Genomic DNA, 18509 nt, shown 5'->3' on the forward strand with positions numbered 1-18509 from the left:
TACGAAATAAAACTGGCATGTAAGAAATACTATTCATTGACACTATTTAAACGGAATATTTACCATGACTTTGTTTATAACCTCCCAATATTTCAAATCTTTTAAAAGCAAATGACAGTGAAAATTTTTTAAAATCATTGCACTTATCCAACATTTATGAAACTCTATCCAATATTTATAAAATTATCTCATATTAGTATTGTACAGAAATAATACAAATGCATTTTTTTACCTTATGTTGCATAAAGTGTTTTTGTGTTGTTATAAATTTGGTATCCATCATTTTATTAAAGTATTTCTAAAACAGAATGACATCAACTTCTTTGTATATTATAGCAAAACACATTAATTAAATATTTATACTAAAAATATATACAAATAAAAATATTAATTAATTACAATTTTATAACAATAATATATAATTTTAAGTTATATCTAATATTTATTCATTGAAGGCACATATACGTATTTGATACGCAGATACGTATTTGATTTGATTTTATTTAAATAATTTCAAATTTCATCGAAATTATTAGCTATCTTTATTATTGATTGTGTTCAATTAGGACTGGACACGTTTTGATATGTAAAAACAACTATCTACTATATAGTTTTTGTAAAGTTCTATATTATCTTCAAAATATAATATTTTCTACAATCTCTTCTGTTATTCTAAAAGTATTAGAGAATACCTCGACGTGACTATTATATTAATAAAGGACCCTTTCAATAGAAAACCTTTAGAACCTTTTGCTGAATCATATTATTTTACGAAAACATAACATTTTGTGGCAGCATATTACTCCCATGTTACATGTTGTTTTCTTTTTTCTCTGCTCTAATAATACACTAAAATGTTAGTAGGGATTTAGAACATTATAATTTTATTATAACAGAAAAATAGTTTTCAATATTCTGCTTTGATATTTCCATGTACACTTTGTTTCCAAATCAGAGTTATTAATAGATATATCTACAAAAATATATAAAAATAAAATCCCTAAAATGTAACAGATAATATTTCGATTCTTTTTTTTTTCTTTTACAGATTGCTTAAAATGATAACAATTTCTAATATTATATTTTATATTAATTATTTGTATTTTTAATTTCATGAAGTTAATGCAGTAGTGTTGTTACATGCGCCAGACAAAAAAATGAACTTAATTACATTAAAATAAAGTTTTAAATCACACAGAATTCAATGTGCTTGTGTAAAATATCATATTCACTAGTTTTGTTAGTCATTTTATCCTATAACTTCTAAACCGGGCAAAGGATAAAATTCGACACGTTTGTCTCTAGCTTTTACAGATTTTTCCAGAAGGTTCATATGTATGAAACATACATTTAGTTCTATGATATATATTACATACACTATACACGCACGCGAGGCAAGGGTGAGTGTCAAGTAAAATATAAGTCCACTAAAAATCAACAAAATCCAGGGTTTGTATGTTCGATGACGCACCTCTTGCAGTACTTCTTGACTGCTCGATAACCTCGTAAAGTTACAGGCGTGTCTTGTATATTCAATTGGGTCAGTCCTCTGCAGTAATAGGCTACAGCTTCGAGTCCATCATCACCAATTAGTTCGCAGCCCCTAAGAGCTAACTTCTTTAAGTTTGGACAGCATCGCGCAAGGATCTAAAAGACAAAATTCATACCTTAAAAATATCAATTTTAACACGAATGTAACCGAGGTACTATTATAGATAGTGTAAGAACTGTTTCCTTGACTAGATACATTCTTGTTTATTACAGTTGAAAAAGAACCATCATAGAAATGTTATTTTACACTCAATGCCTTTACATAGTATAAAATGATCGCTTCCGCTGTCTGTACGCTTAAATCATTTAAACTACGCAACGTATTCTAATGCAGTTTTTAGCAATAGATAGAGTGATTCACGAGGAAGGGTCATATGTATAAAACATGTACACCAGTGCCAAACCGAAACGAGTATTACGAGTATAGAAAACTATTTATTTATAAACCACTGAAAATATTATAGAAAACGAATTAGCTTTATAACGAGTACACTTTGTACAAAGTTGTCTCTGTGGCCTCTATGAACTCCCTGTAAAAGATAAAACATAAGTCTCACCTGTAGACCAGCTTCTGACACGTCAGTGGCTCCCAAATCCAAAGCCCTCAGCCTTGAACATCCCCGAGCGACTGCCTCCACTCCACCATCCCCGAGAGCGCCACATCCCCTCGCGTTCAAATAGCGGAGTTTGTAACATCGCCGTGCGAGAGTCCGGATACCGGAATCTGACACCTGTTACAAAATTAGAAGATTTATTTATATAAAGTCTAACTGTATATATTTATATTGTTGGGATGTATTTGTAACGCATATAAAAGAGACTGTATCATTCGAAGCTAGATTAGTTTTAGGTGTATTCCTCAGTATATTAGTTATTTTTCTGGCTAACTATGGACAAGATGGGACAGAAATAATCTGATGGCGTGTCGTATATGAATGAAAACCTTAATTCAGTTTTAAGTAGTAATAGGAAAACAATCTTTGATATAATATCAGCAACAGTAATATAACATTTAAGTCTTCAAGGACAAGGTTTCTGCTTGCTCTCAAGAACACAGAGCACTATATATCGGTCTAAATATCTCTACATTACACTGTGATTTCTAATGTTCTGCTACTTGTAATAAATAAAAAAAAAGGTAAGTATTTATTCATGGTGCACTGCACTACACTGACCTGCGTACACTTAGCGACAGAGAGATATCTCAATGCCGGACCTAACTTCGCTAATTCGTATAAACCGAAGTCCGTCACGCCGGTACAGTCAGACACGCTTAACTCTTTCAGCGCGCAATATGAGGGTATCCATCGTACGCCTGCATCTGAAAAACATAAACACATTAACTAATTTAACATACACATAACCGTGTGAAAGGTATTACATCTATACATATAAATAAAATGGAGTGTCTGTTTGTAATATTAAAATAACCGTTTTTTACTACATGCATATGTTTATAAATACGGTGCATATACCAAAATAACATTTTTTACAATTTTTGTCTGCTGTCTGTCTGTTTGTTCCGGCTAATCTCTGAAATAGTTGGACCGATTTTAACTGGACTTTTTTTGGATGATAGCTGATGTAATAAGAAGTAACTTAGGCTACTATTATTTTAGAAAAATTAAGTTAAATTCCATGCGAACGAAGTTGTGGGTTTTCTTATATAATTGGAACGATATAGAGACTATAGGCGCGCCTGACGGTAAGTGGTAACTGTCGCCTATATATGGAGAGCGCCAGAACAGTCACGTTATCATGTGACGCCCGTAGTATCCCTCATGCATTTCCTTGGGTGTGATACCACTTATTCTATTTCACAGCCTAATATGACCATATTAATGAAACTTCATTTAAAAGCGGTATACATAGCGGCCACTCAGACGTCTTTTATAATCTCTGGCGAAACCTTTATTTAATTCTATTTAGTATAGTTTATACTGATATATTTTTAGTGATTTAATAATATATGTATTTTGTGCATCTTTGTCGTATTCTTTATTCTAAGAACGATATTTTGTAGATAATCACATGCGTAAGTATAATAGTAATACTAATCTGTACAATTCACAGGGTTCCATTTAGTCCTAAGCTAAGCAAAGTTTGTGTTATGGGTACTAGACAACTGATAGAAATACTTAAATACATACATAATATACATAGTAAACAAACCTACCAATGCATTCAAAATTTTGCGAGGAATAGAACCCGCGCCTGTTGATAGTAAAATGGTGGGCTAAACCGCTAAACCTACGAGACCGCCAATGGATTAATAGAATATTATATGTTCTACGATAATATCTTTAAATGAATTAAAACTATTCGCATTAGCTTTTAACGTTTAGGCATTTCAAGTTAGTGTTACTTTACTTCTTAGTAAAACAGACGAACTTTGCTGCTATATTACATTACTGTCGCTCCGCATTTCATGTTTAATAGGTTGATGTAATTGCTTTCGTACACAGTTCAGTCTAAACCAGTGTTTCCCAAACTTTTCAGTGCCATGCGCCACGCTAGTCTTTCTAAAACTCTTATTTCTAAAATCTCCTCCATGTAACATACATAATTTATAATATTGATACATGAAATTGGTCACGTAAGAAACTTAAGTAACTGGTTTTAAGAAGATATCCCTGGGAAATTGTTATGAACAGGAAAGGTAAGGAAATTTTCAAAACATAGAATGTAAACTTGAAATTCACGGTCCATATAATTTTAATAAAAGAATTGGGCCGTGGGCCCCACGTTGGGAAACACTGGTCTAAACAGCTTACTATTTACTCTCTTAACACAAATGGGTTGGTTAGTAATTACTTTTTTTTTAATGGATGATATGGTCCACGCTAGCAGAATACCAGTGGAGGATGATAGGGTACGCATGAGGTCAGGTCAGTTAGGTCATTGTGCTAAAGTCTCCAAGAATTTATCACGATGGTTTCCAGAGGAAAACGCGTGGATGTCATCTTGGTTACATGCTAGCAATGCTAGCAATGAGTGACCTCATTCCTCCCGATAAATGCTGACAGGAGTTTTGCAGGAGAGTGATTGTAAATTGTAAATTTAGAAGAAATAAATATTTTTATCTGAAGGCATCGTCAATATTAAGTCGTGGTGAACGCTGGATATATTTGAGTCGAATGATTACATAATTGATTTTAAATCCAAGTTCAAAATACAATTAAATATAAACTATTAAGTCCGAGATGTGACTTACAAATATACAAAAAAATTTATTATACAATGAAACAGATAGTTAATTATCACAATGATTCCATGATTAAAGACAAACGTAAATGGATAACGACATTGGTGGTAATACTTGCATATAGTTCCACTTACTTACACTTACACTACGGAGTACATATATTTTTTTATAAAAATCTACTATTATATCAACAGTGTTGGTATAATAGTAGATATTTATAAAAAAATATATGTACTCCGTAAAAACAATTCAATCAATGAAAACCGGATTAGAATATATATTATGCCTGAAGAGAGAAAAGCGGCATTGAATAAGTATCCGCGTTAAATTCCAAACAAAAATACACCACTACAGATCAACATTCGCATTTTCTTGGATCTGTTAACTCGACTAACTAAATAACATTAAAGGTATTCAAATATATAGCTTTGTTAATCTTGGATTGATGTTCATCGAATCAAACGTAGCGGCAAATTCCTAAACTCATCAGAGTACAGAGAAACAGTTGCTCAAAATTCGCTTTCATATTCAAATTCGGAGCGTTTTGATTACAAATTCATGGTACACTAGGTAATAATAGCTATGCAAATTTCATGGTCTCCACAAACGGGAATCCAAGAAAACGTAATTTAATTTCGAAAGTATGTACACTATAGCACAGAATATGGGTATTGACGTAGTAAAGGCAAAATGTATAACGCAATTTATACAAAACTTCAATATTATTGGAGAGTTCCAATCGACTTCAAACTATATTACCTACATAATTAGAGTAAGTATATTTTTTTGAAGTAGACGATATCGTATCGATTTTAGTTTAAAAACATATACACTAAATATAGCAGTCACCGTTACCACATTTCCTTTTTAAAATAATTTATGAATTGTTAACGCTAATTTTAAGACATTCATTTTTATATTATGACAACATATTTAATATTTGCATATCCAAAACCTGGACACAACTAACTTATATTATATTAATACAGATATCTGTATTAATAGAGATAAATAACCTTGGACAATTAATACAGCGCCATTTAGTACCACGGTAATCAGAGCTTGTATTTATAAATAAATTTGTAAATACATAGAAAACACCCAGACCGATACAAACATACTCATGAATGCAAATGTTTGTACCGTGCGAAGAATCGAACCCGCGACCATCGGAAGCAAAGCGGTGTGCTTAATCACCAGACTACCGAGGCCATCGATTGAATTGAATTGATGAATAATCGAATAAGACAGGTCACACCGATGATTGTGATGATAGCTACGCAAATAGGATAGGCTGTAGTAGTACTTATTTATATACTTAAAATTCAAACTCAATTATATTTAATTATATTATTAAACGAAAACTCGAAAACATTAGTATTAACTGAGCAAAGTATATACTTAAACAAAATAATACGTTTACTTACGTAAGTCAATTTCTTGCCGGAAATAATCAAATCTATGTCTGAATTGAATCAATCTGATTCTTGTAATTGGAGCGTTGTGGTAAATATTATTTTACGTAAATATTTTAGCCCCTCGGATATTCCTACGACCTTTTCCAAATTTTACATAAATGACAAGTCATGTATTTATAGATAGTCTCAAACCGTTCACTGCTGGAATAGCAGTACTTAAGAGGACTTATACACAAGAAGCTGAATCGAAACACTTACACACAGAGGTAAACTGGAAAATTGAAAAGTTAAATTTTGAATTTTATATACCGTCAAGTAACCAACTTTATTTTCTGTTCTGCTATTTGAGAAAGGTTGCTCAGTTTCATGAATATAATTATAATATAACAACCCAGAACGATTCACACAGCGCCATCTAGTCCCAAGCTACGCAGAGCTTGTGTTGTGGGCACTAGAAAACTGATAGAAATAGTAAAATACATTTTTTTTATATAATACACATATATTACACCCAGACCGATAAAAACAAGTGTCAAGGAATCGAACCCGCGACAATTAGAGATAAGACGGTGTGCTAAACCGCTTAACCACCGAGGTTACTATTAACTATCAATATTTAACGTTTTTATGATCACAAATAATTTAGGCATATAATTTGAGAACTGGTATTAGATTTTTAATAAATTCTTTAAAAGGTTATACCTTATACCCGTTCTCAAATTAAGTCTGTGGTCAACCTTACACTTTGTATATACAAATATGTGTTCAATATGTGTTCTCAAATGAAGCAAGAATACAATATAATTCGATAATTTATTTTACCGTTGCAACAAGCTGAAATTGCTCTGCTTTCATCAGATGTGAATGCGCTTCAACTCGGCAGATCGTAATTACATAAATTGTTACTATCAGTTGCATGCGTCTTCGTCTGCGTAGAATTAGAACTTGGAGACTATTTTGTATGTCAAGTTTTTTATATTTTACTTGATATATTATTGATTCCCTATAAAAACTTTCATCCCCCATCAAGTTATATTTTCACTACACAAAGTAATTCATCCAATTAAAGGTTTACTATCTATCTCTTTTTCAAAATTTACACAAATTGGTTTAGTAATTTAAGTATCAAAAGGTAATTTTCTCATTTGTAACACTACTTGTAACCCCGCATATGCTACCCGCAAAAATAATAATTCATTATTTTGTAAATTTAGGATATTCTGTGTGTGTTTACTAAATTTCATTCAAATCCGTCCAGTAGTTTGCGTAAAATAATAAAAGCGTCTATCCATCCATGCAACGTAATAAAATTTTCTTATTTACAATATTTCGATTTACTAATTTAACTTAATTTTGTATTACTGTAGATATTTTAGATGTCACTAGAACATACTACATGAAGGACATCTAAATAATGAAAACACGTAGATTTTGATAGTAAAATATATTAATATGCAATTAAATATATAACAGTTACAGACTGTGGAAAAGAGAATATAACAATAATTTAAATGTATCAAAAACATGACATATAAAAATTGTTCTAAAATATGAATTTAAAAATATCAAAAGAGCGGTGGTCGGTCGCCAACACCATCGAAGTAATGAAATTATTAAAAAAAATGGGATAAATAAATATCTATCGTAATAATTCTCGGCAGTTATAATATTAGTAGTTATAATACAAGAGTATGTTATTCAATTGGGGACATATATCTCGTTTGAACAGAGCAAAATCTAATATAGTTGTCGCAACATTAAGTGCTTGATTACATTTGATTAGTATAATGCGCTGTAATAGTAGGTTTATATTGATATTTAATGGCAGAACTGCTTGATGCAAATATGATGACTGTGATTTATATGCTCTCTCTAAACTAGTTAATTCATGATTATTACATCCCGCACCCTTACTCTATTCAATAAACATACTTAATTTTCCTATAGTATTTATATTTACAATTTATAACTTTTTTAAACATTAATTTTAATCGGTGATAATATAACTTTTAAAAGTAATTAAAAAAATAAACACATAGATGACCCATCTGATGGTAAGTGGCAACCGTCGCCTAAATAGATGGACGAAACCACGGGATATCACGTCATCATGTGATGCCTGTAGTGTCACTATAATTGTAAAAAAACCGTTACCTACCATTATTTTACCAAAATGGTTAGCTACCTTTAAAATGCGGTTATCTGACTGCGATAAAAAAAGAGTAAAAGTCATTTTTTTTTAATATAGGAATATATCTCTGACTGGTCTGGATGATGAATGATTTTTATACGTGTCCATTAAAATAGTCCAGTCAAGTGTAATACCTAGCATAGAGAAGGGTTTGTTCTTAGAGTTTCTAGTTAAGCCTTCTTTTATAAAGTTAATTTATCTTTTGTTTGTGGTCAATCCTTTTTTGGCTCTAGGTACTGAAAGTACCAAGCATATAATGCGGCTAACTTATATATACCTGTTAACACATAAAAATGCATTTATAACGACTTAGTTAAAATCGTTACGTTTATAACCGGCTTCGCATCTAAATACCTAACTTTTAGCGAAAAATTCATTTATTGTAAAAAACAATTGTCAAATTAGCCAATTTTTATATTTGTACTTAAAAGAATTTATGGTCAATTCTTTAAAGTAAATAAGGATTTTATTATATATTTTTATAGCCATTAAATAGCAACTTCCTTGATGAAAAGAAGTTTTACATACAGGAATAACTAATTTTCTTGGGTAACACTCACGCGTTATTTATATAAAAAAATAAAATTACCTGTGACTAGGGTACACCGCCGCAAATACAAGTATTGCAACGATGGGCAAGTATGTAGCAATGCACATAAACCACCATCTGTGACAAGCCCACAGTCGGTCAGATCTATATACTCCACTGGTGGCTTGCGGGTGGAGAGTCGCGTCTCCAGCCATGCCCACTCCGGCCAGTCCACGTTTGGGCAACCTGAGAAAAAGGTGATGGTTATTTTAATTACAAAATATCTAGTCACGTGACCATAAATAAGTAGATTTATTTTATTTAGTAAAAAATAATTGTGTCTAGTAAAGACACAATTTTTTTTGCTTAAGAACTTATGAAAATTATTTCGACATACAAGATTATAGGTACACAATCTTGACGGCCTCAGTGGTCCGACAGTTAAACACACCTCCTTACTTTCGATGATCGCGGGTTCGACTCCTCGCATGATACGAACATTTGCATTCATGAATATCAGTCATATTCATGAATGCAAATGTTCTCTTGTATTGTTCTGACTGTTTTCTATGTATGAATTTATAAATAAATGTCTCAAGTGATCTCTATCAATCGTGAGAGATCACTCATCAATTGTGGAAAATATAAATAACACTACTCATTATTTTTGACTGATTCTGCTTTAGAACAAGATGTAGAATAAAAAATATATATTTAAAAGTACTTAAAGTTAAACATGTTATGTTTTATTTTATATTCTGCCAATAAGTATATAACGGACAGTTCCTTACATTTTAGTTGCATAAAAAAGTGAATTGTAAGAAAAAAATAACGTCGATAGTGCTAGTAAAATAATGTCCAAAAGAAAAAAGTAATCAATATATAAGATTACATCTCAGAGTAGATAGCAGTAAACACGAGAACGAACAATTTTATGTAGTGACCAAAAATATAAAAGATGGATAGTTTTTTTATGAAATGAATTTAGGATACAATATAAATCTTTTTCTATTTTTAGGGTTGCGGGCGAAAAAGGTAAAATTCCACTATAGCGTTATTCATTACATCGGCCAACTGTACTACCTTCATCCATACCGTATTGACATCCGTAAGTTCAGAAAACTTGTGTTTTTACTCACATTTGGTTTAATTTAAGTAAATATTATTCCTATCTAGTGAACAAATGTGGGTTGCAATAATATCTATTTTTTATGGATGATAATGTTTACGCTGGCAGGGTACTAATGGAGGATGATAACATGAACATGAAGTCAGGTCACCGTACCCAATTCACCAGGAATTTGTCACGATGTTTTCAAGAGAAATCTGCCTGTAGGTTAACCTGACATTATACATTGCTAGCAATAAAGGAGGTATAACGGAACAAACATATCACAAGTTAAGTATCATCCTAAAATTAAAAATAAAGTCATTGTACCAATTCTAAAGAAGCTGGCCACAGCTATTTTATTATACGTACAATACATTACAACCCAAATAACTTCATGTATTATATGGATAAATATTTTTTATATAAAATAATATAAATCGTTTGTATTATTTCAACAGAACCCTCCGTGCGACTCGCAAATAAGTACGTGATATCCGTTTTTATATTCTATAAGTTCCTTAGATCCATCCTACTATATTTTGTGACAACATAAAATCCTTTGTTGACCGTATTTTATATCAAACAACTAAAAGAAAAGCAATATCTTTTTTATCGGGTTCAAATCGAAAGTCAACAAAACACGAAGGTTGTTGGTAACTTGTTGATACCTCAAGTAATGTAAAATTTTATAAATGAAACTAGAAAGTTTGTTATATTATTTACTTCATTGTTATTACCATTAAAAGAATATCATACATATTTGTACGTTATTATTTGTGGAATCGTAACGTTATACCGCTTTAATAAATAACTAGACGTAATTTTCCACTGTTAGCATTATCACAATATAGGTATATTTACGTCATAAATTTCAACTTTAGAAAACCAACCTTATTATAAAACGTTATAGCACATTTGTAGAAATTTCTATATTTTAGTTACAAGTTATTATTAAACGTACATATTATAACCAGCACTAGATACTCCGTTTATTTATTTTCAAAAATACGAGCAGACGCGGTTTGAATTATTATTACAATGAATTATAAGTATATCCACAGATAAAAAATATTACAGAATATAATTCAAATATTTGTTAAGTTTTCTAGAATATTATCGAAATTATGTCGATACATACTCGAATTACTCGATATTATGTGGCATTCTAAATTCATATTTATCCAAATTTCAATAATGTCCTTTTCATTTCAATCATAATTACCTTGATATCCAGATCCTGTGTTTTCAAGATCTTTTTATAGTTATTATTAATTATTTACAAGTTCCGACAATGTGAGAATGAAAAAAATGTGGAAACTCCAATACTAGTAGAATTTTAATAAGCAAAGAAAACTCATTTCCTACTTTACGCAACTGTCGAAGAATGGTTGGATCATGTGCACAGTTCATTAAGTGAGTAAACCATATCTGGTTCTCTTCCTGTATGAACGGTTTACCATACAATGTGCCGGTAATTGGACCTTTAACTGCTACTATAAAGTCGTTACGATCCGCGCCAACGTGAGGTCATGTAACATCAAGTGTTTGCACACCTTAGAAATTAAACTGTAATAGTAGCTTAGTTATAATGCACATCTGAGATGCTGTAGAGTTAACTAAACTAACGGCTGGCCTTATTTTATTTTTATTGAAATAAAACTGGCTATAGTAATGAAATAAAATTAGAATAGTGCTTTTTTCATTTATCCAAAAAAATTGGGCAAGAAACTTACCCGTTACACTTTTAAACATACTAATGGTCAAAATTCGACCATAATAAAAAATACCTACAGATCTTTGAACCAGCAGTAACAAATAAACAAAAGAGTAGTATATTGATATATGCATGTGTGTATCTAATACACGGTAGTTTGTGATATTTTTTTTTTCATTTATTTAATGCATTTTCTATTTTTATAATTAAAAAAAAATAGATTTCTGCATTCCTCCTTTATAAAGTATAAGTGTTCCATGTTTTCAAATTTCATACTCCACCGCCCACGCAATTTTCGTAAAAAGCAGTACAAAACTTTTGCTTCACGTATTAATATAATGATGCTGTAGGTACATTTATTTATAATAATACCAAATCTATTTTAGCTGTTGAACTGTGTTTGCTTTCTAGCTACTTGTATTATTTGAAAAAAGAAAGTGATACTCCACTCCAATATAAATAAAGAGGTTCAAATGTAGCATTAATTATGATTAAAAATCGCACCTTTTTCATTAGTTCGTTCATCTATACGATACTAAATGTCGGATACTGTTAACGTCTTAATATTTTCAAATAGCTTTTTATTGACTAGATATTAATTGAAATAAAAAATATTATAACATTTTTTTATCTTCTTCACATGTTGGCTTATGGGAGCTTAAAATTATGTACGTTATTATATGCAATTAATTAATTCGTACAGCCTAAATGGACATTTCAATATTTTTCAACCTATCAACCTTTGATGAAATATTTGAAAAATAACATCCCCAATAATTAAACAATATTTATTGTCGTCAAGCATAATTGCTATTCTGTTATTTATATGTGTGTTAATATTTAGACAAATTTCCAAATTTAAATTAATGTCCTATATACTATAATAAATTAAGTTAGATATATATGTACTCGTACATATTACACTTAACATTTCTCAAGGATTTTCTAAATAAATACTTTCTATACTTGAACAAGTATCTACTCCATTAGTACCTGAGAGTAAATTTAATTAAAGTTTTCATGGAATATATTTACAACTCTGTTAAAAGTCGACCAACTCACCAAGTATAGTAATTACTCTCTAAAGCCTAATTTCTATTCGAAACTTCGTTGTACGCAATTTAAACAAAAAATCCGAGTAATAGAGACTTATTACTTTCTAGACAATTTATTCCATGGATGATAAGATGGTAGGTTCATTAAGTATATTACCTACGGACTTGACCGTAGATGGTGACGACTGAATATAGACGGCGTATATAATTAAATTTATAAGAAAACTATATAGTTTATCTAGTAACTAGTATAATTGATTGATCCAAGTATATATTGGTAAAATATCCGGCATCAAGCCTTTGAGCATTTATTAAAATATCATTAGTAGTACTATGATCTTGCCAAATTACTTACAGTAGAGAGACTAAAGTACTACAGACTATTGTCCTTACTCACGATTAATACTAATAATAAAATACTAGACGATTCTCATAGCGCCGTCTAGTTCCAAACTAAGCAGGGCTTCTGTTATGGGTATTAAACATCTGACAAAGATGCCTAAATTAATTTTTTTTTTTAAAACATACATAATGTACCTAGTAAATACCCAGGCTCAAACAATCATACTTAAGAATACAAAGATTTCTATCTTGCAAGAAATCGAACCTGTGACCATCGAAAGTTCCTTACTTTCGCTAAACAGCTCCACTACAGAGACCGTCCTTACTACTTAGTCCACTTTTCGCAATCTCGCAACTCATTATCTATGTAGGAGTCTATAGTTCAGAGATTCCTGACTGATTCCTGATATACACCTCTCTACTTCTGCCGTCGTTATGAATCAAAACGAACTAGTTTTACCATCATTATTATCTAATTCCAAACAGACATGCAATGCGAAAGTAGGCGAATAGAAATACCACGAATAATGCCCAGACTGACCTAACTGATGGACGAGTCAAGAATATCCAAACGGTGTTCATAAGTCGTTTTTGAATATTATAACAGCAGTCATAAATATAGGAGACAGTGTCACACGGTCTCAGCTGACCGTATAATATTGCGTTAAAATGGAAGAATATCTACGACTTAATTAATAACCAAAAATAATGTAACAATAAACACCTAAATACATTTTCCAATCATGGTATAAAAACTCACCGGTGAGGTCAATATGCCTAAGATCCACTAAATCCGTAATTATCGGCGCTAAAGACCGCGCGTCTATGCTGGTAGACCCTATAACCGCCAAATGAGTCAGATTTCTAAAAGTCGCTGCCAGCAACTGGGCACCAGCTACCGTCACCTGTAACAAAATATATTACATGTAAATCTATTACAGACACTTATGATAAGTCAAATATACCATCATTATGTGCTTCTTCCTTATCCTATTTATTTGGGGTCGGTCTAGTATGTTTTTCTATTCATCATCCCTGTTCGCAGTCATCTCTTTATTTATACTTTCTTACCATATCATCTTTCACACAGTCCATCCATCTCTTTTTAGGCCTTCATCTGCCATTCATATGTAACACCTTCCTTAAAATATTCTCTTCATTCTTAAGTATTCCATACCTATACCATGACATACGATTACTTTTCAACCTCTCCGCCACCGGCGCCACTTTATCCTGTCCATTCTTGTCACACAACACATCTATCTCAACATTCGCATTTCAGTTGTATGCAGTCATCTTTTTCATTAGTCGCTTTTACGGTCAAATCCTTTATAAGTCAAATCTACCGTCATGTAAGTTCGAAATGTAGTTATTAAAACCTATTTAATAATTCAGTTTATAATTTTGGAACTCGAGTGTATGATCGTCTTTTCTTCTTCTTAACATTGTTGTTAACACCGGTGCTTGTATTAAAATTATTATGAATTGCATATATTTGTCAACGCTAAATTGTAATATATTAAAAATAAGAAAAAAATTATGGGGTGGGTCACCCTTAAAATTTTGAGGTATGAAAAATAGATACTAGCTGATTCAATGTTCCCGTTATGCACACTATTCTATATATATAATTTCATAAAAATCGGTTTAATCGTTTCGGGGGAGTTTGGTAACATACTTCGCGACACAAGACACAATTATATATTACATTGAGTATTTATATAAATATTACACATTATTTCGTTAAGAGACTTTAGACTAGACTGAGGATCCCCCAGGCAATAGCTTTTTACAAAAAAAACATTATAAACTCGTTACGGACTCCATCTAGTTAGTCTAGCTTAAGTCAAACATAATAATTATTTATAATGAACATGTCATGTTAACCAAGCGACGCTGGATATTACAAAAAACACAGATAAAAATAAATTGATTATTAAAACCGCATACAACTAGTCAGTTAATAAAGGACGAGAAGTAGTCGAATACAAAAATATTGTGCAATAATTTATATACCATTATTTTCTATAAGGTTTGCTACTAGAAAAAAATACGTTTCTTCCCACTTATCACGTGCAGCAGTAATTGTGAAGTTACGTAGTCGAAAGCTAGCGACCAATCAAGTTGTTTTAAAAAACAAATCAACGTATACAAACACGTTCTGGTCATTATCTTTATTATAGAAGTTATTTTCCATTTGTACAAAGTATACATCTCTAAAGAACAGATCCGGCTATACTCTACTAATTAGTATATTTTTTATAAATTTGCAATGATATAATAAGCTGGTGGTCCGTCTGATGGTAAATGGTAACAAAAATTCCTACTTACAGCACAATTCTTCGATCTCCACTCCCTGACAGCAGTAATACATGGTCCAGCCCTAGCTCCAGCGCACCGCGCTGCTATCTCCAAAGGGCCAGCAGTACGGACACGTCTCCATACTTCAGCCCTTGCTGTTAACCTGGTGATTAGCCTGGCCCATCGTCTGCAGACCCTGGACATTCGACATAAGTCTGACACCTGAAAATTAATACATTTTTAAAAGGGTAACTCTGGATAAGAGCGCTATCATATTTTTATTTTGTATTTGTAATTATATGGCCATCTAATGAAAACTCGAAAAGGTTACCTATACTTTTTCCGATTGTAAACCTGTTTGTGATCCTTAATAAATAGATACACGAACTGGATCACAGACATTACAAAATAAATCTGTGACAGACACCAATCTTATATGATTTCCGTATTTGTGACAATGGTGATAGATTGTGACATTCAAGCGTTGGCATTCCATATCTCACTACTCAAACCTAAACATAGGTTGTAAAGTAAGCTATTATGCTAAATAGGCAAGGCGTAGGTACTACACGGATGAATTCATACAAAATCTATCTCTATTTCACTATATTACTGTGCCTACATGTACTTATAATATTTCTGTCAACCTCACCGTTCCATTCGTTCACATAACTCAATTTTAACTTCAATGTAGTCTTATTATGACTCCGGCTTAAGTGTACGCGTTACTAAAAAGCCAGTACACTATCTATATATTGTAGTATACTATCAAATAAACTTACTAAAGTAGTACAATTTTTACACCCGTATACTCACTACCTAGATACTACAGGAAACCCTAAGTAGGGACACCTCAACACATTGTACATAACGCTACAGTGGTGAGGTGATACCCATCGCTCTACATTACAAAATATCTTCTTACCTCGAGATGCGAGAGGATCTTCAACCATAATGCATCACTCAGGGTATTATCCTTCCTTCTTCTTGGTGGGCCGCAGTCAGCCAGAGTATGGTAGCCTTGGTCTAAACTCAACTCGCTGAGATCTGCGGCCAGGGATATCCCGGGTTCGGGGGGAGGTGGGGGACGGCGCCGCGCACCCCCACATATCCCGGGACCGGAACAACTCCCGCTGGACATAATGGAGGGGCCTAGAAGAAAAAAAATGTTTGAATAAAATCATACCTTTTATCTATATAACAATGAATTGCTATTTATTTTGGTTACGCCATAACTTGAGAACTATTTAACTGATTTCATCATATTTTCTTGTTTGTTTTTTGTAGAATGAAAACAATATAAAAAGTATGTAAACTAACGACAATTATTTAAATTAACGAAATGAGATGAAAACAATTCAATAGTAATTACATATAATAAAATTGTAACATAGTGACGAAGCTAAAACTGTAGGTTTGTCTGTTAAATCTATTTATTTGTTAAGGTTTCATGTTAAATCCATATGGACAAAGTCGCGGCATCACTAGTGAAATAGTAATCTCAAATCAACCCACGTATCTAAACATGTCATTTGCGCAATAATTAGTTTGTATGGCAATTTACATACAAAAAGGAATTCCTTCCTTAACAATGCAGTCAATAGGTACCTACTTGAGTTAACAAAGCAGTCAATAGTTGATATAATTTATGATTCATTATGGATCATTAAAAAGTTATTACAATATGGTAGATATAATTGGATCGACTGGATGGATACAGTAAATATTTAATAAATTTGTTTTGAACCGTTCAATATACTTTTTTATGTAATAATCATCAACATTTATCTTAAAAAATTAGTTCGAAAATTTTTTCTTGATATCTTAGCCAATTATAAATAGCAATAAAATTTAATGTAAATCTATTATTTTCACTGAAACAAGCGCGCCTCTTAAATTATGAATATTATAATCATAGTTCTTACTAATATTACGAGTATAAACGTGAAAATTTGTGAATACGGATGGTTAGATGTTTGTTACTCTTTCATGCTAAAGCTACTGAACGGATTTTGATGAAACTTTACAGTAATATAGCTTATACATCACAACTATAAATTTAACAAAACTTAAAATAGTTTACATTCAATAAGAAATATGATTGAAGAATAAGTTTAAATAAACAAATACCTTCATTTTTGTATCAATGCCTGACAATATACATAAAGCAAGTCGTGGCAGACCATTCATACGAAGCACTTAAACTTTGCTAGCCGCTAACACAATAAGACTAAAGCATGTATCTTAACTATTTCAAATTATTCCTCGTGGCATTCAAGACAATGTTCTAAGAATCATTCGATTAATGAAACATGATTGAATGCATCAAGTCCTACCCACTTATAACTACTCTATTATGTCCAGATACCCCGGTCACGGCGGTATCTTTCCCAAGCCATAAAATGCAGAGAAAATGAATTTATCAGAACATGCGATGGCATGCTAATAAAAATTTTATTGAGATATCTATGTCTTTATAATACTTGAACAGTCGCTTTTCCCTTGAAACCATTTCCGACCTATCAACATCGGAATGTACCATTTTGCACCTTTTTTGGCTCTTGATTTTATACTTATAACATTCAAAGTTTACTGTATGCAGGTAGTTTACATTTTAAGACATAATAATTACATGAAATATAACACTACAGTTCCACACATACTACATTTTCAATCTACTCTTGAAAGTTTTGCAAAGAAACATCACAAAACTTGTAGTTAACTTGAAATGGATTGCTATTAATATTGATATTAGACCTGCTATATTCTTAAAGAGCAGCTGACGTCTTAGAATACATAATGTTATAATATTTGACTGCTGAAGAAAGAATTTTCAATTAAATATCAGACGTAATCACAAATCATTCCTATAATATTTTATGTAGTAAAGATTTTTTTAATGAAATGACAAATACATCTTTAGTAGCATCGTAGCATCGTACAAATTGTAATCTATTCAAGTCATCACATCCAGCGGGATGTGAACAGAGAAGAGAACTAGAACAGATTACAATTTGTCCTACATAGTTAACTCTTACTACAAAATGCCTATAAAACAATTAATGTTATCCAAACTATTTTGTGACATTTAT

The 18509-nt window shown here is 31.6% G+C and overlaps 1 protein-coding gene across 1 annotated transcript in view; it reads right to left on the reverse strand.

Moving 5' to 3' along the window:
• Positions 1-1007: 1007 nt before the first annotated feature.
• The window catches only part of LOC131846537 (F-box/LRR-repeat protein 7), a 42969-nt gene continuing 25467 nt past the window's right edge, over positions 1008-18509 (reverse strand). Inside the window, exons 2-8 of the mRNA XM_059195871.1 lie at positions 16343-16569; positions 15448-15639; positions 13877-14021; positions 8955-9140; positions 2727-2872; positions 2109-2282; positions 1008-1647 (exon numbers count right to left, since the gene is read on the reverse strand). Of these exons, the coding sequence (XP_059051854.1) occupies positions 1435-1647; positions 2109-2282; positions 2727-2872; positions 8955-9140; positions 13877-14021; positions 15448-15639; positions 16343-16558 (1272 nt within the window). The 5' untranslated portion in view covers positions 16559-16569 and the 3' untranslated portion in view covers positions 1008-1434. The remainder of the gene's footprint in view (positions 1648-2108; positions 2283-2726; positions 2873-8954; positions 9141-13876; positions 14022-15447; positions 15640-16342; positions 16570-18509) is intronic.

The sequence above is a fragment of the Achroia grisella genome, unplaced genomic scaffold (assembly GCF_030625045.1).
Source record: "Achroia grisella isolate CSIRO2021 unplaced genomic scaffold, CSIRO_AGI_Agris_v1 utg511, whole genome shotgun sequence".
Lineage (NCBI taxonomy): Eukaryota > Metazoa > Arthropoda > Insecta > Lepidoptera > Pyralidae > Achroia > Achroia grisella.